Below are 24176 nucleotides of genomic sequence, written 5' to 3'. Positions count from 1 at the left end.
TAAATCTCCACTGTTAGACTTATATAAAAAGAAAATATTTTATGTCTAGTAGACATCTGTACGTAAATGCATACATTCAGATATGAGTGAGACTATATGATAAACCGCATATTAAAGATCGACATATGCTATGAATTTATATTTTTATTTTCAAAGTTCAAATAGTTGATCTGAACTGTTCAACATAATATTCATAGGAAAATATACTTGCAGACCAATATTTTTTTTTTAATAAATTGTTATTTCTTTTAGATTGATAGAAAATAACTTGATTTGAAAATTGTGAACCATTCAAAAGGAATGGTTATCACCTATGTACAAAATAGTAAAATATTTTAAAAAAATGTCAAATTTGTTTCGCAAATACATTTTCGTATGAAAATTATGTTTAGCATTTTGAATTGACTGTTTGAACTTTAAAAATAGAGATATAACCCCACTCTTCAGATATTATCCTGGATGTATTTAAGAAAAAAAAAATTAAAACGAAGATATTAGTATAATTTATTTGACATAAAAAATTAAAGAAAAAAATTAATTCCAGCCTTAATTCATAACCTTCCAATATTTCTGTCCCACACATGCATTCAGAACAGTGAAAAAATGCTGGACGCGCATGTATTAATTGTGAGCACCTGTAGAACCCATGACGCGTTGTCTGCTGGAAATTATCATCAACGTAAGTTTGCATGCTCTGCATTAACTCGCATATTCTGTTTATAATATCGACCTTCCGATTAGAATTCGAATCAATCCGACTGACGTATGTAATATATTTTTTTTAATATTCGTGCTAATATGGATTGAATGGTTTGGATTCGTTGTGAAGAAACTCAGAATTTAAGATACTGCATCCAATATAAATTTCATAAACTTTGGGGTTTTCGGACCATGTGGAGGGTCACTCATGAGTCAGCCCGCTACTGTTATTAACTTTTACTCTTTGTTGATCATCGGAGAAATATCTCAACCTCTCGGAAAATAGAAGCCACTCTCTTGTTATTCCAGTTAATCTCCTCTGAAAGCAGGTATCTACGCGAAGCTGCTTGGTTTGGTCTCGATCGCTTCCTGCAACTCAATTGTTTTCCTATGTAACTTGGTAACTATTTTTTTTTTTGAGAACCTGGCAGGAGCTGCCATGTATATTGCATCAAAATTAATAACAGTAGTCTCTTACATGTCCTTACAATGCGGAATTAAATCAAGAATTAGGAATTACAGCATGAAACATATACATTCAGCAATACTTCAACCACAATCCCATTTCCTGGTATGCTTTGTACGCCACTGCCTTCGGCTCTATGCCCCTCTGATTGAATACTACATCGTTGCGACTTGGTAACTATGTAACTTGGTAACTATTTTGTCGCTTTATATTTACTTAACAAATAATATCTATTTATAGTTCTGTCTTTGCTTAATTAGTTTCTGTAATGCTTCCTCATTGAGTTAGAAAACTCGGATCCATCATGGACTTCTGATCTCTTTTCATTGTAGCTTCTGATTTCTTATATATGGTTCAAAGTGACTTTGGATCGTTCTATATTATCTTAAATAGTTCTAATTATCAATCAATTGACTGTTGAGAGATTAGATCTATAGGATTTGGACACATAAATCTGTTGTGTCGGAATGGAATCGGCTAGAGGCAAGCCGATTTTTTCCGAGGTGACTTATCTGGACAAGTTATGTACAGAAAACCGGTAAAATCGGTGTTAAATCGAAATAATTGGCCGAATTTTGGTCCAATTTTGGTGATATTATGGTTAGAGCCATCTCAATTTTAAGTTTATTTAACCTCTTACATGAATTGCACTAATGTAATAAAAAAATCATGAGCAAATGGTTTTTTTTTTATATATATTAAAAAAAGACTAATTCCTTTATTTATAAAATAAAAGTTATTTTTGTTGCAAAATAAATGTTATTTTTATTGTCCAAAGTATCAAATTTTATATGTATGTAACATTTCTATTTTTTCTGTAAAAATTATGAGAATAGACTAGTATTATCAAGTTGTAATTCTATATAATCTAATTTAAAAAGATATATTGATAGGCATTTTAAAGTTATCTTTAATCAAATATGTAATATTTTATATGTGTTTGCTTTTTTACTCTATGTGAGAATTAATTATAGGCTACCTGTTTAGTTTTAAATATTTTAATTTATTATTTTAATGGATTATTTGAGTTTAATTTGTTGAGCTAACATATTTTAATGGATTATTTTTTTTATTTTTTTATTACAAACAATTTTTTTTTTTGAAAAAAATATGAGTTTCCGATCTGATTTAATCGATTCGCATTGATTCAGCCAATTCTGATTCGATGATGAACTTAACAATTCCGATTCTAAATTTCACAACCATATTTCTAATTAACTTTCTTTATGTTGTGTTATTTCCTTTCAGCACAAAAAAAAAAAGGTAAAACGAATCCAATCTCATCTTTTTTTAAGGTTATTGGCCTGAATGCCTACTAACGATTGTATTAATAACCACAAAAATATTTACAATACTTAAATAGAAAAAAACATTCAAAAAAATTATTCTTCTCTATTCTAGTCTTAACCATCTCTATCCTACTATGTGCTAACCCTCTCTATTCTACTATACGCTAGAATAAGAACCTCTGTTCCATATCTATATTTTCATATTCCCGTTAGTTCTCGCAAAATCTGAAAATATTACCCTATTATACTATTCTTATTCCCCGCTGCAGCCGTTGGACACCGGAGACACCTTCGGCAGTCCGGGGAGCCTCACACACTTTCTCCTCTCCGAGAAAACCTCCACTGCATCTCCAACACTTTGACCGCTCCCTCTCCTCTCCCAATTCAGATCTCTTCTCCTCTGCTACTCCCTCGCCATCTCCTTCCTTGCCTCTTCTTCGTCATTTCACGATCGTTAGGAGGTCTCTACTGACGAGAAGATGAGTCTCTACTGACGTCATTGATTTAAACTTTCATTCTCCTGTGTTTCTTCCCTGAAGCATGAAAAAATAAAGGGAAAAAGATTGCACATCTATGTTTTTCCTCTTTGTTTGATTGGGAAAATCCCATTTTATTCCTCCTTTTGTTAGAAAAGCTACTTCTTTTGCTTCAATTCCTTGCAAAGAAGGTGGAGTGAAATAAAAAAGAGAAACTTTTGCTTCTTATTTCACTACTTAATTATCTGATCCGTCCCTTTTGATTGATAACTATAACAGGGGAGAATGATATTGTGGGAAAAGGCAATTGAATTTTTGGTGTCAACCATTGGCCAATCTGTTGTTGATACTTGGCGTAGTAGCAAAGATGTCGATAGTCACATCTCAAAACTTCATGATGCACTGCTTGAGGCACAGAGCCTAATCGAGAGATCCGAATGCTGGCGATTACCTAAATACGGCCGCATAGACAAGCTCCTTTACCAGCTTAAAGATTCCGTCTATGATGCCGAAAGCATAGTAGATGAATTGGAGTATGAAAGATTGAAAAATAAAGTTGAAAAGAGCTTCCCAGGTATTAGAAATTTTTTGACTAATTGGATGAGAGATTTCCCGACCAAAGTACAAGGGGTTCATGATAGGCTTAAGAAAGTCTACAATGAAATGAAAGAAGTTTGTGACCGTCATGGTATACCAGAAAATCCCAACCAATTTAGCCCAACTGCTAGACCTATTACAAGCACACTTCTTGAAATATCTAATGTGTGGGGGCGTGATAAAGAGTTCAACAAAGTGATCCGTTTAATGGGAGTTCGATCCTGTAAAAGGAAGAGAGCGAAAAGAGTGAGCATGCATAATTCATATATTGGGGAGAGTAGCAGCAGAATGGATAAGAAAGGGAATGTGTCAGTATTATCTTTAGTAGGCATGGGAGGCGTCGGTAAAACTACCCTTGCACAAATGGTTTGCAATGATAAAAGTGTAAAGTCGTACTTCGATCTAATTATGTGGGTGTGTGTCTCTGATAATTTTGATTCGGTAAGGTTAACTAAAGAAATGATTGAGAGTGTTACTACAAAAGAGTGCAATCTTACTAATTTAAATGCCATGCAATTGGTTCTACAAGAGGCATTAAAATCCAAGAAATTTTTGTTAGTTCTTGATGATGTTTGGAGCAAGGACTGGCAACGTGTTTTGGCACCAATGAAAGAAGCATGTGAGGGAAGTGTATTGCTGGTGACTACTAGGTCTCCTGCATGTGTGGAAATTTCAGACAGGAGTATAGGCTCCAGAGGTGTTATAAATTTGGAGGGTTTAGAAGAGCATATTTATTGGGAGTTCTTTAAGAGCTGTGCATTTGATCCGGTTGCTGAATCAGACAATATTAATCCAGAATTGGAGGTTATTGGTAATGAAATTTGTAAAAGGCTAAAAGGATCTCCCCTTGCTGCCAAAACAATCGGAGGTCTTTTGAGAACAAATTTAAATGTTGAACACTGGATGCGTATCAAAGATAGTAAAATGTGGGAATTTCAAACAGAGGAACATGATATACTTCCGGTACTTCAATTGAGCTATCAATATTTACCCACTTATTTGAAAAAATGTTTCTCGTTTTGCTCACTCTATCCCAAGGATTTTAAATTCACCCAATCTGAGTTAACGGAGTTTTGGATCATGCAAGGTTTTATTGGACCTCTAGATAACGACAAAGAATTGAGAACTCTGGCTAACGGTTACTTTGCTGACCTTGCAAGGAGAGCATTTTTCCAGAGACATGGCGGCAAAGACGATAGATACGTGATTCATGATCTGATGCATGATGTATGCCTATCTATTACAAAAGATGAGTGCTTTTGCTTAGATAATGGGCATTCTGAACATAAAGTCTCTCTTGATATACGTCATGCATCAGTAATTGAAAAGAAATTATTACTGACGGAGCAAAAGAAATTGTGCGACTATAAGAAATTGCTTTCTCTAAAGGTAGGTCCTAACAGTTGTTGCTATAAAGGAATAGAAGCATGGTTCAATGCGCTTACAAATATTCGATCATTATCACTTGCAAGATGCAAAATTGAGAAGCTACCCGATAACATTGGGAACCTAAACCATCTTCGGTTTCTGGATATTTCTGGCACATATATTAAAATATTGCCACAGTCCATTTGTAACCTTTATAACCTCCAGTATCTAAATATGATGGATTGCAAAAATATTGGACTTTTTTCCGAAGGATTCAACAATGTGGTAAATTTAGAACGTTTTGAAAATATTGTCAAAGCAATCCAATGTAACTACCTGACGGTTTTCTTGTCGAACGGTAATAAGAAAATTGAGATATTAAAGAACTTTTGCAAACTCAATGGATGTCTTCGTGTAAAAGGTCTTGAATATGTTCCCAGCAAAGAAGCTGCTCAAGAAGCACAACTGAACAACAAACCATTCATGAACCGTTTGGAATTGCAATGGGCTTCTTGTCATAATAGCAGAAGTGAAGATCACTATAAGGAGGTACTAGATGGTTTATGTCCCCATCATAATCTCAAAATGTTGAAAATAGAGGATTATCGAGGTAGAAATTTATCACCAAGTTGGTTAAAGGAAGAGTTTTTGCCAAATTTAACAGAAGTTGAGTTTGATAGATGTAATGTGTCAACTATCTCTCACCTCCCTCGTTTCATCATTAAATTAGTCATTATGTCTTGCGCTCAACTAGAAAATCTTCAAAATTTGTTGGAGCCAAATCACCTTCCAGCGCTAAAGCATATTGAGGTAAAGGGTTGCTATAATCTGGAATCACTGTCAGTAGAATTATTTGGAGGATTTGAATTGCTTGAGCAGCTGATGATTGATTGGTGCCCCAAGATTAGAAGCCCAAATGCTATGGTCTTACCACCCTCTGTCAAGGGCCTCGAACTGGGAGATTGTGGTGACCTTGAAAAGTCAATTCCCAGTTGCTTGCAAAACCTCACTTCCCTTGAAACTTTGGTTATACATGAATGCCAACATTTGGTATCTATTCCAGCTGAGGTCACAAACAATCTTAAATCTTTATTAAAGCTGTGTTTGGGGAGCTGTCCCAATTTATGGTCGCTAGGGGGGCTCCAGTTTCTTGCATCTCTAGAGGAAGTCAATATTCGGGTTTGTCCTATGCTTGATGAGACTGGAGGTCAAGATATATATCGAAAACTGCCATCAGGTAATTACATATTTTGCAGGAGATATGAACAACTGTTTTCATTGATTAAAAAAGAATCAAGCATATATTGATTTTTTTGAACTGATTTTATTTTAACTAAATCCAAAAGCAGAGGTGCCTTGTGTTTATGTGACTTTGTGCTGACAGACTCATTCATTTTCCTTCAAATATAACTGAACTTAATATTTATCGCACAGTCTATTGTTCTTTTTCTTTTCTTTTTTGGTGTTTACTAATTTTTGTTAGCAACAAAGGACAGTCTGTTTCCGATCTTCTTAATATTTTCTACAACTTTATCTTCTAATAGAATTTTATGGGGAAACAAATAAAATTTTCACTCAAGAATTGATGTAATTGTATATTCACCTTCTTCTAACGTACTAATCCAACTTCCAACTTCATTATAATTTTTATTTTTTTTACAAACATTTCTTAAAATTGCAGAACTGCTTAGAGATAGGAACAGAAGGACAAGAAGGGCAAGAAAATCAGCCGCTAAAGACCGAATTGGTTCTAGCTCCCGCGAAGGTTAATTTAACAGGTATTTGGTGCTATATCCATCTGATTCAAAATCTTTGAGACATTATTATCTCCGGAGTATATTTGAATTTAATTCCCTTGCAATAAGAAGTCGAGATTGCACATAACACCTTCATAATTGAGAAATGGAAATACTGATGCAAACTACATTTGTATCATACATAATTATACCAACAGAAAGTACTAGAATTTACAGCATGACAGATAGCTTATAATTTGTGCAACTCAGGCCATAATAAAGTAAATAGGAAGCACACATTTGTCCAAAAGTGATAGGATGTGATGTGCAATGCTATATCAGAATTTATTTCATGTACATGATGCGCTAATAAATAATGCAATCTCCTTTTATTCATTTCAGACTTGATGTCTTTCCCTCTTGCATGGTGCATGGTTGTTGTGCTCTGCAGATTTATGCTCTTGATTCATCAAAATAAATTGGTTAAAACATTACAAGTTTATTTGTTTAGTTTATTCTGGTAATCTGTGTTACAATTAATGCTTCTTTTTGTGTTTGTATGTGTGCTACCACGTGCCCCTTGCCATTCGTATTATCACACTTCAGCTTAATTACTATTTCTGATAATGTACTCTTGGACCAATCCTTTTTTTTTTTTTAAGTTTGCCGGGCATTGCCCTGAGAACAGTTGTATTAATAAAAAAAGAAACCACTTGGGATGGTTGTATTAATAACAAGACATCATTGTGTGGATTCAAGGACTTCGAGTTTAGTCTTTTAATCATAACTATTGTATTTCTAAAGTTGTCCATATCTAAGTAGTCTGCTTATTTTCCTATATCCATGAATTGAAATGGCAACTATTCCAATCATCGATCATTGGAATAATTTCTGTATTTAAATATATGAATTTTGCTTAGTGTAAAGTTTATTTCTCATGTTGTTGATTTAATTAAACAACCTCTTTGGGAAAATTCTGACCTAATCTCAAGTATTGTTAGTTCACATTTCAGAAGCATTAATTGACAAAACTTAATTATCTGGATTGTCCCGTACAAATGAGAAAGAATCAAATAAATAGCCTCATACAAAAGCTAGTCACAGTTTAATGCTCTGGGTTCATGGTAGAAAAATTAAATTAAAGGGTTATAAGTGTCAACTCTTGGATGCTAGAGCAATTAATTATAAATAAGGATAAAATTAAAGGGGAAATTGAGTGATTTTTATAAACTTTTGAAGTATCTGGATGCTATATATCCAACCTTTGCATCCATCTCCTTGCCAATCTCCATTGATTTGTCGATGATCCCATACCAGCAATAAACTGACAAGATTGAATTCAATTCATTCGTTTGATCTATATTTTTATACCTTCTCAATTTGGCCCAAGTTACGTCTGCATTAGAGACCAACCCGACTTTTCCAAATGCCTCTGTTACTAACAAGTAACTCTTTGGTACCACATGAGGCAACTGCTGTACCATATTCCAATTTCGATCTAACTCTTTAACCTTCTTAAGACAACCATAGAACATCCCACGAACCCAAATTATTTCTCATTTTTACCCTTTCTAGGGCCTCAACGTAACTTTCTGCAACAGTTTAAAGCCGGGCCATGACATAGGCTTTCGCTAATATGCATAGATTACCTCATTCAGTTCTACCTCAGCACTCAGCATTTCATCGAACACCTTCGACAACTTGTGTCTATCATAGTCGGTAGCAAGTATATCAAGAATACTATTAAAAGCGGAGATACGAGGTATAACACCATCGGATTTCATCTGTGTAATTATATCTGGTATATTCTCTCTACAACTAGGTGCCAAATGTAGACTTACGAAACTATGATATACAGAATAGATATAGGTAACGACATTTTCTTCATGTATATATAAGAAAGTTTGATATCGTAGGGGATACTTTAGGAGATATAGGTAACGACATTTTCTTCCGATTTATACAGGATTATTCCGATTTATTCAGAAAATCATAGGATATACTTTAGGGTTTTCAAATGTTGTCAGTAGTCACTAATAGTGAGGATACTGGTACCAGAAGTTTTGGATACTGCTGTCCCATTGAGGATTCGATTGCAACAGTGAGGATGGAAGAGTGGTGCATGAAGCGAGAAAAGATGCTCCTCCATTCATTGCTGTGTTGATTCTTGTGCGGGTGTTTAGTAGTCTTACAAGGGATTGCATTTCTCTTTCTGTGGAGCAATCTATCGAACACTTGGTGTTCAACAGACGAAGAAAGAACAAGGGTAAAACGGTAATCATATTTTATAAACTGGAAGTAAGATGATATGAAATTCATATCACCTGTGATAACAGAAATTCTGTTTTAATATCTGGACCGTCCAATCTGATTTTACACGAATATCAAATGGATTCATCAGATTCGACGATCCGGATCTAAATTCAAAAATTGAGTTATCGCTGGGAATAGGTCTTGAGTTCATGGGCCAAATGTCCAATAACGGCCCAATAATAGTCTCTAAGCAAAGAGTCCAATTAAGAATGTATAGTTTGTCCCAACGTTTTCTTTATTTTTGTAGAGAAAAAACACGCTCCATTTGAATAGAAACTGACAGGTGAAAAGCCCAATAATGGTTAGCATTGTTGTGGCATTCAGGCGATTCAACAGTTAAAATTGTTTGGTTTATTTAATTATGGTTTGAGTATGAAGAATTAATGCCTAGTATCTACTTGCAGAGGTAGAAGGCCCCTGAAAAATGAGCCTAAATGAGATAGAACCATAATGGAATTTTCGGCCCATACTGAAATTTTCGGCCCCCGTGGAATTTTAAGCCCCAGTGCAGTCATGAGTCAAATCATGTCATCTCCATTTGTCAAGTAGTTTAAAACGAAGATATTAGTATAATTCATTTGACAAATGAAATAAATACAAAATAATTTGAGGACCAATGTGCAAATGTCGGAAAATCTCTTTGGAACCACACATTTTTCTTCAAGATATTGTCGACGCGGTTTGACCCGTGGAATTTTTGGCCCATGTGCACTGACACTCATGAGTCAAGTCATGTCATCTCCATCTTTTTGACTTTCAAGGAAAAGGAGTGCACCATTATTTTTTCCTTTTGGATAGAACTGGTCCACTATTAATTACTTTAGAAATTTCCCAACCACCTGATCGCCATATATTCTCTTTTGGAGGTAAATTCCATTTTCCACAGGACCGCAATACCTATTCTTTAAAAATAGAAGCCATATATTCTCTTCAGTTCCTCTGAAATCAAGTATCTACGCCAAGCTGCTTGGTTTGGTCTTGCTTCCTGCAACTCAGTTGTACGTGCTTCAATTGTTTTCCTATGTAACTTGCTAACTATTTAATTTGTCGGTTAATTTATATTTACTTACAAATTATATCGAATTATAGTTCTGTCTTTGCTTAATTGAGTTAGAAGAACTAGGATCCGTCATGGGCCTCTGATCTCTTTTGGTTCAATCTGACTTTGTATCGTTGTAAATTATCTTAAATAGTTCTAATTATCCATTAATTGACTGTTGGGAGATTACATCTGTAGATTTTAATCACATAAATCTTAGTATCCTAACCATGTCTTTGAAAATCGGTCGATCCGAGTTGACTCGGCTAAGTCGGAGGCTCGAAGCAGAATAGGCCAGAGGGGAGCCAATTTTTGCTGTGGTGGGGAACAGCTAGTGCCTAGTGGTCCATATTTGTGTTCCAGTGTTGTCTGAGAACGAATCTTAATAAACTAATTAAACAAGTACTTCACAAAAAATATATATAATTAGTAATAACTGAACTATACATCAGTTTGCTTTCCAGCGGACTTCTAGTGTATTTAATTTGATCATCTCTGCATAGTAATATCCTCTAATTACACTGATGCACACTTCAAAACAGTGATCCAAAGATAAATGGCTGAGGTGGCTGTGAGGATTGTGCTAAACAAGCTTGCCGATGCCATAGAGAAGGAAGCACAAGTCTTGGGCGGGGTTGAGAAGAAAGTTGAACGGGTGCAGCGTGAGCTAACCCGAATCCAGTGTTGTCTGAGAGATGCAGACTCAAAATCCAAAGGAGATGAGAGAGTAAAGAACTGGCTGAGTGAGCTCCGTGATGTGGCCTATCGCATCGAGGATGCAACCGACACGTTCTTTCTCAAAGTTGGATATAAGGATTCCAGCTTTTTGCAAAAACTCAAGAAGCTGTACAAGAAGCCCCTGGAGGTGTATTTCCTCCACAAGCTTGGCACTGAGCTCGACAATATTCAAAATGAACTCGAAGAGATTTTTAAGAGTAGGGTCAATTATGGAATCAGTGACCTACAAGTCGAGAGCAAGGGAGAGATGATCAACATGCCTCTTCGGAGAGCTACTTACCAACAAGTAGACGAAACTGAAGTCGTAGGCTTGGAGGCAGACAAGAAGAATATTCTTAAGTTGTTGCATCCTTACGAAACACGTAGACGGGCCGTGATAACCATAGTGGGTCCCGGAGGTCTCAGAAAGACAACCCTTGCAAATATGGTATACAAAAGGCAAGTGCAGAATTTTCTTTTTCAACTATTTATGTTTTAGTTAATGAGAAAAACAAATACAACAATAATAACAACAACAATAAGAACACATGTTAGTCTAAGTTGCTATGTATAGCAACGATCAATTGGTACTATTATTTACAACGATTTTAAAGATTTACTAGTTTGTCCTAACAACTCAATTAATCAATAATGTTGAAGTTGCAATGATGGTGTTAAAAAATCATGCTAAAAATCTATCTAATAGTGTAACTTCTTTGCTTGTCTCACCAGTGCCAGGGCAGATTTCGAATATCATATAATGTTGCCAATCTCACAGCAATTCAGTCTTGTTGATCTGTTGCGAAAAATGATCAGTGTATGGGAGAACCATGATGTGGAAGATTTAATCATCAAGCTCAAATTTCTTTTAAGTAGTAAAAGATATCTGATTATTTTAGATGATGTGTGGGAGGTTGACTTGTGGAATCAACTTAAAGATGTATTGCCTGATGTCAAGAACGGGAGTCGTGTTCTGATGACTACCAGGTCTATTGATGTTGCAAAATCAGCCGAATCCAAAATGGCACCATATGAGCTCAACTTCTTAGATAACAGGAAAAGCCTAGATCTCTTCCTTAGAAAGGCTCTCCCTTATCAACAACCCGGTGAAGAATGCCCTAGTGATCTTCTGGAGCTTGCAGACACACTATCAAAGAAATGTAAGGGTTTACCTCTGGCTTTGATAATTTTAGGTGGTATCCTTTCAACTAAAGAACAATCCTACTCTGCATGGGAAAGGGTGTTACAAACAATGAATTGGCACTTAGATGGCAGAGACTGCATGCAAATCTTAGCAATGAGCTATGAAGATATGCCTCATTATCTCAAGCCATGCTTTCAATATCTTGCTTCTTTTCCTGAAGACCATATGATTGCTGCAAAACATTTGATCCAAATGTGGATAGCAGAGGGGTTCATACCACTCAAGGGTAGGCCAACAATAGAGATAGTGGCAGAGGACTTCCTTGAAGAACTTTATAAAAGGTTATATCATTTTTTTTCTCCTTATTTTAATAGACATCTATACAATATTATCGCAAACTTTTTTATCACAAATTTTGATAGCGGATATATACTCCAATTTTGTTTTATATATCTTAACTAGACTCATTAGTTCTCAAATTGACAGATGCAGTTAATTTAGTCACTTATTAAGATGCACTGAAATTCAAATTTACAATTAATGAAATTGTTAGGTAGTTTTTTTTTTTTTGAGAAAAAATGACTAATATTGCAGTTTAGAGTATTAATTAGTAAGGCTTATTAATTAGTATTAATAGTGACTAATTAATTAGTATTAATTATTTTTTGAGAAAAATAATGACTAACTTTAGCTTATTTCTGTTTGTCTCATACTCCATTTCACTCGATCCATGTGTTTCTTTTATTATCATTGTAGTTCTTTCAGTATTTCCTGACATATAAACTAAAATTAATTTAGGAGTATGATTCAAGTTTTAAGCCGATCAACGAATGGTTCAATCAAGTACTTCCTAGTACATGATCTTCTTCGTGACTTAGCAATTCATGAAGCTGAGAAAGAAAATTTTGTTACCATTTTCTCTCAAGCAACAACATCAGATGTCAACAAACCCAACAGAAGAATCCGACGTGCATCGATTCAAAACCAAGACATCATGAATATGCGATTCATGAATTATTTAGGTGCAAATACACGTTCTTTGCTTCTTTTTGTGTTTGAAATGCATAATGTGAGCTTACAGTGCTCTAATTTTAGGCTACTTAAAGTTCTAGAACTTGTGGGTGTGGGTCTTACTAGTTGGCTTGGTACGGAATATATATTAAAATCATCACATGAGTTGGTTCACCTAAAATACTTAGGAATTCGAAACAGTGGAATTCAAGTCTCCTCATTACCCTTTCATTGTATGAAGCATCTTGAAACCCTTAATATAGCATACATTAATGATGGAGATGCTAATGTTGATGCCTTATGGAGAATTGCTACATTGAGGCATGTACGGTGTCGTCAAGGCTATTTCATTGGGCCAATATCAACACATGCAGTGAGCAATCTCCAGACCCTACAATGGGTAAAGCCTCATAGAGCATGGGCTAGGAAGTTGCCCCTTTTAAACAACTTGCGTAAATTAGGTGTTTATGAGGTTGAGGATTGGGTTCTAATGAACAATTTACTTGAAACACTACATTCTTTGGTCTCGCTAAAGATCAACTCTGGTAATCTCCCAATGGAGATTGTTTACCCAAAAGCACTCCCAAATTATGAGAATTTACGATCCTTGCACTTGGGTGGAAAGTGGTCTTATAATGTCACCTTACAAGCTAACTTGTTTCCACCACACCTTATTAAATTGTCACTTGTGTATTCTGAACTTGGGCAAGATCCAATGCCAGAACTTGGAATGTTGAAGAGCCTAAAAAAACTTTGTCTATCTGATGTATTTAGTGACTTTTACTCGGGTCCAATAATATGTTCAGAAGGATTCCCAGTGCTACAACACTTGGAACTATTTTGTCCTCAAGTGAAGGAATTGACTGTTGCACAGGGGGTCATGCCAAAACTAGCTTACATCGAAGTAAGTAAACATATAGAGATTCACCTGCCTCCTGACTGCTGTACCGGCCGTTAATTTTAATTTTTTTAGTAATATCTATCAGTGAGCACTAACTTTTTTTGTTTAATTATTGTTCGGGGAGAAAGGTCTATGTATTATTTGTAATATGCTTCCTTATATGAAATGCATCGTTTTCTCTTTTTATTATTTTTTTTATTTTTTATCTTATGTTAATTGTACACTTTTGAATTTTTCAGATTTGATTCCTTGAGCTGTTCATTGGGTTCGATTTATTTGGTTTTAAACTGAACCAAAAAAGTTTGGACTAAATGGTTCAGTATTTCAGTTTAATTGGACCAATTTGGTTCGTGTTTCGATTTAGTTCAGATTTTTTTTATTTGGTTCAGTTTAGAACTGTTCAGAATGGATTATACTGAACCGATCGAATTAAAGCATTTAGTGAACCCTAAACCCTATTACATATGTATATGATCTAACATTATCTACCTTCTTTTACGAAGAGCTTATGATTGTGATTATCATATATACATTTTGTTTATATAATACAAGTAGACGCTTAAATAAATGAACTTTATGGACACGAGAAGTTGTACTATGATCTACCTTTTTGTTCTACAAATGAGCATTATTGTGGCATTTGCGCGATTCAACTAGCAGCAAGCTGAAATAAGGATATTGTAATGGTTAGTTTTATTTGATTTAACTGAATTAATTTATAATAGACACAATAGTTAAAATTGTTTGGTTTATTTAATTCAGTTGAGTACGAAGAATTAATGCCTAGTATCTAGCTACTTACAGAAGTAGAAGGCCCCTGAAAAATGGACCTAGATGAGATAGAGCCTCACATATCCTTCAAAGACCTGTAACTTTCTTACACTTCTTTCTAGTACTACGGCCCCTTCTTAATGCCTGAAGGATTAAAAGTAAGAAATATTTGTTCGGCAAAATAGAATTAAGAAAGAAGATTTAGTACAAATTATATATATGTTTTTATTTGTAATGATCAACTTATCCCTATATTATTGTTTTCATGCAAAATAAGTTAGAAAGTGTTGGTTTTTGATGTACTTATGAACGTTCATTAAAAAAATTAAATAAAAAGAAAATATTTTTATGTATAGTCAGAGGCAGAGTAAAACATAAATAATGAGAGTAATCGAACTTCATTTTCTTTTTTCTTTTTTGTTTTTTGTATGTTTTTTTATAAATTTTATAGTAAAATCCTATGATACTTTAAAATTGATATTTTCCGTAGAAAAATTGTAGTTGATTGACTTTTATATTTGTTTTTAATCTTTAAATTTGAAAGTCTAACTTCACCTCTATATATAGTACTAATTAAATGTATACCTTTAGGTATTATTGTGGACACGTGTTTACAGAATTAATAATTATGGAATTGTCATTTGTCAATTAGTTTAAAACGAAGATATTAGTACAATTCATTTAACGAATGAAATAAATAAAAAATAATTTCAGGACAAATGTGCAAATGTCGCAAAATCTCTTTTGAACCACACATTTTCCTTCACGATATTGTCGGTATAAAAAAAGGACACGTTTTGAGTTAATTGTGAGCACGCGTGGAATTTTGGGCTCATGTGCATTGACAGTTGACACTCATGAGTCAAATCATGTCTCCATATTTTTGACTTTCAAGTGAAAGGGGTGCACCATTATTTTTCCTTTTGGATAGAACTGGTCCACTATTAATTACTAGAACCGGTCCACTATTAATTACTTCAGAAATATCTATTTTTTTGGATGTAATTTGGATGTACTCATCAAACCAACATTATACTAACAAAATTTCAAATCAAATATGGGCAAATTGTATTTGAATTTTCTAAATTTGAATTGACACTTGACAGGATAATATTAATGAATATCTCAGTGCATGTCATATATATCACAAAGCAAACTGCATCTGTATACATTTAAAATTAATTAAAAATATATAAGGAAAAGAGAAGCCATACATAATTATTAATCGGTGACTCAACATAATCAACTAAGAGTTGGGCTACGGTACATCACGAAGTAAGGCGAGTATTTTTACTTTATGTCTATATTTTTAATTTCAAAATTCAAAACGTCGATCCGAACCGTTCAAGTTAATCTCCATATTCAAAATGTCGATTAGAAACATTTTACTATTTTTTTAGATTTTTTTTAAAATCACTGATTTTTTATGGTCCACGGTTTTTGGCATTTAATATTAATTTTTTACGGTTTTGTACTTATCTAAAAATAATAAATTTTTGCAAATAAAAAGATAAAATTTGGACTCCAAGCATATTTTAATATGGAGAATATGTTGAGTAGTTCAAATCAATTATTTGAATTTTGAAAACAGAGATAGATAATTTGAAAAATAATGAAACATGAAAAACATAAGACATTTTATAGAAATAGTTGCTATCAAATTATAGAAATAAATAAAACAAAAATGGAAAAAACAACAGATATGCTATCATCAGTAATGTTGCAGCCATAGGCGAGCTTCATCCGAGACAGCCTGTGGTTTAACAACATAGAGTCTATATACTGCCAAACATTTTATGTCGCGTAAAACAACTAGTTTTTCAATTTGCTAAAAAAAAAGTTATCTATCAACCAAAGCTGTTACTTAGCATAAAATTGTGAAAAGTAAGGGTAGAACGGTAATATAATAAGGAACGTACGTAGAGGTCCGGAAGGAATGAAGAAAGAGCAAGGTTAGAATGGTAATACAATATTTTATAAAAGCCCAATAACAGTCCAATAATAGTTTCAAAGCAAAAGAGCCCAAGTAAGAATTTTCATTACTCTTGATATAAACATATTACATATATCATTAAATAGTTTTAAAATCGATCCAATAAACTTCTTGTACTCGGCGCTATTTTATCTTATTATGTTTAGTTTATACTCAATTCAATTTAATTGAAATGCATGTGTGAAAGGAGTAGAATTGATTTATTGATATTCTAAAAATATCAGCACTCAAAAAACGAGGGGTCAAGATGTACCAATTGAATGATCAATCTCAGTCATCCATCATTGATCGAGAGATTAAATTAAGTATATCATAGGGCCTTTAGTTTATTTATGACAAAGCAACAGTAGATGTCAACTGTTCAATAACTAGGCACAGTACCAATAGTACAAAAAACTAGCCGTTAGGCTTTGTAATATAAATAGACCTTAAAGCTTGTAAAGAGACCGTTTTTTTAAAGTACCACCCTAATAAATCGGAATTAAATAAATATCACCGGATTTCATAAATTTAAGATTCCACCACGTTCGCGAAATAAATTTGCGCACCGATCCGTTCCCGACTGACCCGTTTTCTGACCCGTTCACAAAACTATTCTGCGAACCGACCCATTCCCGACTGACCCGCTCCAGCGACCCGTTCTCAAAATGAATTTGTGGATGGATCCGTTCACAAAATGGTTATGTGCACCGACCCGTTCGCACGATGGATATGCGGACCGACCCGTTCCCGATAATTTTTGTTATTTAAATTGTGTTTTTTAATTTCTGTTTTTAATTTCTTTCTTTTAAATTCTATTTTTTAAATTCTGTTTTTTAATTTCTGTCTTTTAATTTCTGTTTTTTAATTTCTGTTTTTTAAATTCTGTTTTTTAATTTCTGTTTTTTAGTTTCGGTTTTTTAAATTCTTTTTTTTAATTTCTGTTTTAATTTCTGTTTTTTAAATTCTATTTTTTAATTTCTGTTTTTAATTTCTGTTTTTTAAATTCTGTTTTTTTTTATTTTTGTTTTTAATTTCTGTTTTTTAAATTTTGTTTTTTAAATTTTGTTTTTTAATTTCTGTTTTTAATTTCTGTTTTTTAAATTCTGTTTTTAAAATTCTGATTTTAATTTCTATTTTTTAAATTCTGTTTTCTAATTTCTTTTCTTAAATTCTGTTTTTTAAATTCTATTTTTTAAATTCTGTTCTTTAATTTATGTTTTTTAGATTTATTTTTGTAAATGTTAGATTTCTTTTTAAATAGGTTAGATTTATTTTTGAAAATGTTAGATTTATTTTTAAATAGATTAGATTTATTTTTGAAAATATGTTAAGTAATTTAAATGAATACGACCCGAATTACTAAATCTAACACCCCAATTACTAAATCTAACACCCGAATTACTAAATCTAATTCGGGTGGTATTCATTTAAATTACTTAACATATTTTCAAAAATAAATCTAATCTATTTAAAAATAAATCTAACATTTTCAAAAATAAATCTAAAAAACATAAATTAAAAAACATAAATTAAAAAACCTAAATTAAAAAACAAAATTTAAAAATCAGAATTTAAAAAACATAAATTAAAAACATAAATTAAAAAACAGAATTTAAAAAACAGAAATTAAAAACATAATTTAAAAAACATAATTTAAAAAACAGAAATTAAAAAAAGAAATTAAAAAACAGAATTTAAAAAACAGAATTTAAAAAACAGAAATTAAAAACAGAAATTAAAAAACAGAATTTAAATAACAGAAATTAAAAATAGAAATTAAAAAATAGAAATAAAAACAGAAATTAAAAAACAGAATTTAAAAAAAAACTAAAAAACAGAAATTAAAGACAGAATTTAAAAAACAGAATTTAAAAATAGAAATAAAAAACAGAAATTAAAAAACAGAATTTAAAAAACAGAAATTGAAAACAGAAATTAAAAAACAGAATTTAAAAAACAGAAATAAAAACTAAAAAACAGAATTTAAAAAACAGAAACTAAAAAACAGTAATTAAAAAGCAGAATTTAAAAAATAGAAGATAAAAAACAGAATTTAGAAAACAGAATTCAAAAAACAGAAATCAAAAAAAGAAATTAAAAAACAGAATTTAAAAAACAGAAATTATCGGGAATGGGTCGATCCGCATATCCATCGTGCGAACGGGTCGGTGCGCATAACCATTTTGTGAACGGATCTGTCCGCAAATTCATTTTGAGAACGGGTCTCTGAAGCGGGTCAGTCGGGAACGGATTCGTTCGCATAATAGTTTTGTGAATGGGTTAGGGAACGGGTCGGTGCGCAAATTCATTTCGCAAACGTGGCGGAATCTTAAATTTATGAAATCCGTTGTATTTATTTAATTCCGATTTATTGGGGTGGTACTTAAAAAAAAACGGGTAAAGAGATAGAGATCAATACAAAATTTCGTTTTTTGTATTTTTACCATAAATCATTCTCTTTATCTCTTCTCTATTTACCTCTAAAAATCAACAACTCACTGTTACCAGATCATTACATTTACATTTACATTTACCTGTACCTTTGTTTATTTTTTGTATTAATTAATACATTTATAATTCTTGTATCTTCTTTTAGTATCCGGATCAGCTTCCCCAATTGAATAAGACAAGAATATCATCTCTCTTTTTTTTCTCTAAAAAGTAGGTTAAGAGATTCAATTTTAAACGAAATCATGTTGTATTATACATTGAGTAGAATTTGAAGTGGAAATATCTCATTGATATAGTTCATCACACACATAAATATTACAAGGCTATATATTACAAATTTGAGTGTTTTATTTAATCTTCAGTATGTTCCCTTTCAATTTTAAACGAAATCATGTTGTATTATACATTGAGTAGAATTTGAAGTGGAAATATCTCATTGATATAGTTCATCACACACATAAATATTACAAGGCTATATATTACAAATTTGTGTGTTTTATTTAATCTTCAGTATGTTCCCTCTTCCAAATGGCAAGAAAAGAAATAATTTAAATTATCAATAAAAACAAAAATATTCCAAAAACATTACAGAAATTGTTCGTATATTATGCAAAAGTCACATGGAAGTCCTTGTAGAGAAGGATAACTTTTGTAAAAAGTGGACAAAATTTGAGGCCCAAAATAGTAAGAATTTTATAAAAATAATTTGGGATTCAGATCCAGTGCAATACCTTACTGGGTAGAACGAGATATGAGTCATCGATATTATTCTGGCACGAATCTCAAAACAGTAAGGTATGCAATTATATTATTGTCTAATTCAATTAATTCCAAAAGTTGACATCCTTTTCGTGCTTTAACCTAAACTTAATTTCAATAGGGCATTATACACAATTGCATGCCGACTATATTTTGATCGCTTTAATTTTGTAAGAACAAACTCCGCATTCTCCAATTTACCCAATTCACTTAACATTTCAATAACAATTAATTGCTCTCTAATTAAGCTCTTTTGGTCAACGAGATAACCCAGTGTTTTTATTGCATCTGTAACCCGACCTGCTTTCAGATAACCCGGTACGTGTCAAATGACGGTAAGTAATTGCATTTGGTTTGCACCCATTTGCATCCATCTCCATTGCTTTTTCTATGATCCCGAACCAGAAATAAACTGACAAGATTGAATTGAACTCATTCGTTTGATCTATTTTGAAAAATGCTATCGCAATCCACCGCAAATCCATCTCGCATCCATCCATGAAAGAATCGCCAAGTGGCAGCCTCTCCAGCATGGACGTCAGCATGTTGTGTCCCAATCCATGTACTGACGGAGGTGGAGGTTTCTGATTGCAACAGTGAGCGTGGAAGAGTGGTGCATGAAGCGAGAAAAGATCCTCCATTTCTTGCTATGTTGATTCTTGTTTATGGTGTTTAGTAGTCTTAGAAGGGATTGCATTTCTCTTTCTCTTTCTCTCTCTGGAGCAATCTGTCGAGCAGTTGGTGTGTAACAGAGGAAGAAATAACAAGGGTAGAACGGTAATATCATATTTATGATAAACTTTTTGTGGAAAAAAAATGCAAAAGTGCTATTACTGGGTCAAAATGCCCAATAACGGCCCAATAATAGTCTTGAAGCAAAAAGGCCCAAGTGAAAAGAAGGCGTAGTTAGGGCTGCTAATGAGTCGAGCTTGCTCGCGAATCAAGGAGTTGAGCGGCTCAGTATTTCATAATGAATCGGACTTGAAACTAAAAAATGTCCTAACTCGACTCGGCTCACTTTTGAAAGAAAATAGCTCGGCTCGACTCATGTAAACACTTGGCTCGACTCGGCTCGACTCGGCTCGACTCGCGAGTCAGCTCGTGAGCCGGCTCATATTACATGTTAAAAAAATGATCATTTAATTATTTTAAAAAAATAATTGAAGTGGGATAGAGATATTCTTATGACTTTAAATTACATGTTGAAAAACTTTGATTATTTTAAAAAAAAATGATCTAAAGAAATTTGAAAAAAATATCATTTTTTAAAAATAATTTCAAAATGCCGGCTCATATTACATGTTGAAAACTTTGAAATTTGAAAAAGAAAAAATTTGAAATTTGAAATCTGAAAAAATTTGAAATATGAAAAGTTTGAAATCTGAAAATTTTGAAATCTGAAAAAATTTGAAATCTGAAAAAAAATTTGAAATCTGAAAAAAATTTGAAATCTGAAAAAATTTGAAATCTGAAAAAAATTTGAAATCTGAAAAATTTTCAAATCTGAAAATTTTGAAATCTAAAAAAAATTTGAAATCTAAAAAATTTGAAATTTGAAAAAATTTGAAATTTGAAATATGAAAAAAATTTGAAATCTGAAAAATTTTGAAATCTGAAAAAATTGAAATATGAAAAAATTTGAAATCTGAAAAATTTTGAGATCTGAAAAAATTTGAAATCTGAAAAAAAATTTGAAATCTGAAAAATTTTGAAATATGAAAATTTTGAAATCTGAAAAAAATTTGATATCTAAAAAATTTGAAATCTGAAAAAATTTGAAGGTAGTCCTCATGGCAAATGAAGAGATACATGTATTACAAATTTGAAAAAATTCGTCTCTACATGTAAATTAATTAAACATCAACATGAAGGTAGGCCTCATAGCAAATGAAGATATACATCTATTAAAAATATGAGTCGGCTCGTGAGCCAAGTCGAGCTTTTTCTTTTATGAGCCGAGTTAAGAGCCGAATCATTATACTACAATTGACGAGCCGAGTTGAGTTTGAGCCGAATCTTAATCATTAGCAGCCCTAGGCGTAGTGCTGTTGTTTGAATATATTGTTTACATTGATTACATATGCTTATATAGGCTAATTATTATTTCCTAATCTACAATTAGCTGCTTGTATAGTTGTATTGCTAAAAACATAGCTTCATTACACACAGATTAATTTGGGTCAAATGCAAGCTAGCTTCTTTTTTAAAATTTTGTGCAAGAAAAAAAAATAGTATTTTCTTGTATGAGGAAGATCGGATAGAACATAAGTGGACACGAATCCACTTATGAAATAGGAGTATTTCTCGTAAGATTGGATAGAACATTAGTGGACATGATTGGATAAGGTATCTCTGCTCAAGAAACTTCCTAGTTTTATAATTGACTATAGTGATATAATTGGCAGTTTCTGCTCAATAAACAATTCCTAGTTGTATAAGAATTGATCTTACTGCTAGTCTAACCGTTTTAACTGGGACCAACGATCAAACCCCTAGTCTAACCGCTTTGGTTGGAACTACTTGGACCACTTCTAGAACTTTGACTATGACCAAGTCTAATAACTTTTTAAAACTATCAACTAATAAGGATCATTTTCAACTCTATAAACCGTCTATTTTTAATTCTGTAATTAAACCTCTATGAATTGTTTCTTTGAATACTATAAACCGTTCCTTTGAATACTATATTTCTGTAAACCCCCTGATTTTTATTTTTACCCAATTAAAAAATTATTTTAATAATAATAACCAAGGTTTATAAAAAATTATAAAAATACCCAACCCGTGGAATTTTTCCACGGGTTGAAATCTAAATTCCCACCGTGGAAAAATTCCACGGGCCAAACCCTTTTTTTTTTTTTTTTTTTAAAAAAACAGAAATTTGTATTTATTTTTTATTTTTTGTATTGAAATATTAGAAATATTGGATATATTTCTTTGAAAATAAATGGAATGCAATATAATTTGATTTATTAGAAAGACTGCAACAAATAACCCGGATCAATATTTTTCAGTTCGGATTTTTCGCGGCTGTAAGAAAAATTAATATATTTCTTTATGTGTTATTGGAAAAAAAATAAAAATGCTTAGATTCCGAGTTATTGATCCCGGTTCAAAAGTCACTTCTATGTAATATAGAAAATATTATGATCTTTCTAGTACATTTAATTTATTAAAAGTTATATCTATTTTGAAAAAAAAAATAAAAACTTTAATTTATTTAATGATTATTATTCAAAAATAATTCTCAAAATAGATAAAACTTTTAATAAATTAAATGTACTAGAAAGATCATAATATTTTCTATATTACATAGAAGTGACTTTTGAACCGGGATCAATAACTCGGAATCTAAGCATTTTTATTTTTTTCCAATAACACATAAAGAAATATATTAATTTTTCTTACAGCCGCGAAAAATCCGAACTGAAAAATATTGATCCGGGTTATTTGTTACAGTCTTTCTAATAAATCAAATTATATTGCATTCCATCTATTTTCAAAGAAATATGTCCAATATTTCTAATATTTCAATACAAAAAATAAAAAATAAATACAAATTTCTGTTTTTTTTAAAAAAAAAAAAAAAAAAAAAAAAGGGGTTTGGCCCGTGGAATTTTTCCATGGTGGGAATTCAGATTTCAACCCGTGGAAAAATTCCACGGGTTGGGTATTTTTATAATTTTTTATAAACCTTGGTTATTATTATTAAAATAATTTTTTAATTGGGTAAAAATAAAAATCAGGGCTGTAAACCTCTATAAACAGTATTGGTACGGATCTGCTTTTTTCCGCTGCACATTAAATTTTTTTGACTCTGGGTCCTTTAAATTTATAATAATTTGGTGGTCAGTCTCGATAAGATCTGTCCAATCCTTCATCAGTAGAAATTGTTTGTATGATTAATTTAGAGTAAATTAATTTAACATTACAGAAATGATGTGTGATGCCCGCTTCGACATTGACTTAGTTATATATTGACTGACCTAATGTTTATGGTAATATAATGCTACAATATAAATACAACTCAACTTGAATATGTGTTCTTTCTTATCAGTTATCAATGAAAAAACGTAAAATGGCACGTTGCCATTTTACCCTCAAAAAAAAAAAAAAAAACTTGAATATGTGTTCTACATTTAATTAAGCTAGCTTGTAGTCTTGTTTCCGAACATCAGAAAATGACGATTTCTATTCAATATGTAAATGAGGAAGGTGGAAACTTCAACGACATCGTTACTATGGGCAATGTTAGGGTTCAAATTCTTTGCTTTTTAGATCCTTACAACCTATCTTCGAGGCACTCAGAATACAGACTATTTTCGGAGTTAAGTGCGGGTGGCTCACCCGCACTGGACCTGAGTGTGGACGCACTCGTGTCGTCAGAAGTGTATAATATATAGATGGGTCCCCAAGGCACAAGATAACCAACTCAACTCAGAATTCTAAGAAGAGGTTATTCTT

General features: G+C 32.3%; 3 protein-coding genes across 3 annotated transcripts in view; all 3 read left to right on the top strand.

Annotated features, from left to right (window-relative positions):
- The window catches only part of LOC144544764 (putative disease resistance protein RGA3), a 35513-nt gene extending 29551 nt beyond the window's left edge, over nt 1–5962 (top strand). Inside the window, exons 2-3 of the mRNA XM_078293324.1 lie at nt 3210–5875; nt 5959–5962. Of these exons, the coding sequence (XP_078149450.1) occupies nt 3216–5875; nt 5959–5962 (2664 nt within the window). The 5' untranslated portion in view covers nt 3210–3215. The remainder of the gene's footprint in view (nt 1–3209; nt 5876–5958) is intronic.
- The window catches only part of LOC144544913 (putative disease resistance protein RGA3), a 59941-nt gene extending 53579 nt beyond the window's left edge, over nt 1–6362 (top strand). Inside the window, exon 3 of the mRNA XM_078293459.1 lies at nt 5994–6362. Within this exon, the coding sequence (XP_078149585.1) occupies nt 5994–6203 (210 nt within the window). The 3' untranslated portion in view covers nt 6204–6362. The remainder of the gene's footprint in view (nt 1–5993) is intronic.
- A 3464-nt stretch (nt 6363–9826) lies between these two features.
- Nucleotides 9827–14056, top strand: LOC144544917 (disease resistance protein RPP13-like). Its single transcript, XM_078293471.1, has 4 exons — nt 9827–9942; nt 10526–11159; nt 11433–12185; nt 12643–14056. The coding sequence occupies exons 2-4, from the start codon at nt 10540–10542 to the stop codon at nt 13811–13813; spliced, it is 2544 nt and encodes an 847-aa protein (XP_078149597.1). The 5' UTR covers nt 9827–9942; nt 10526–10539; the 3' UTR covers nt 13814–14056.
- Nucleotides 14057–24176: the final 10120 nt, after the last annotated feature.

Source organism: Carex rostrata, chromosome 27 (genome assembly GCF_964058835.1).
Source record: "Carex rostrata chromosome 27, lpCarRost1.2, whole genome shotgun sequence".
NCBI lineage: Eukaryota > Viridiplantae > Streptophyta > Magnoliopsida > Poales > Cyperaceae > Carex > Carex rostrata.
Note: the sequence above shows the minus strand (reverse complement) of the source record. Positions and strands in the feature narration are given on the sequence as shown.

Coding starts and splice junctions, on each gene's coding strand:
- LOC144544917 (XM_078293471.1), top strand. CDS start 10,540: ATGGCTGAGGTGGCTGTGAGGATTGTGCTAAACAAGCTTGCCGATGCC. Junction 11,160..11,432: donor GCAAATATGGTATACAAAAG/GCAAGTGCAGAA, acceptor TTGTCTCACCAG/TGCCAGGGCAGATTTCGAAT. Junction 12,186..12,642: donor CTTGAAGAACTTTATAAAAG/GTTATATCATTT, acceptor AAATTAATTTAG/GAGTATGATTCAAGTTTTAA.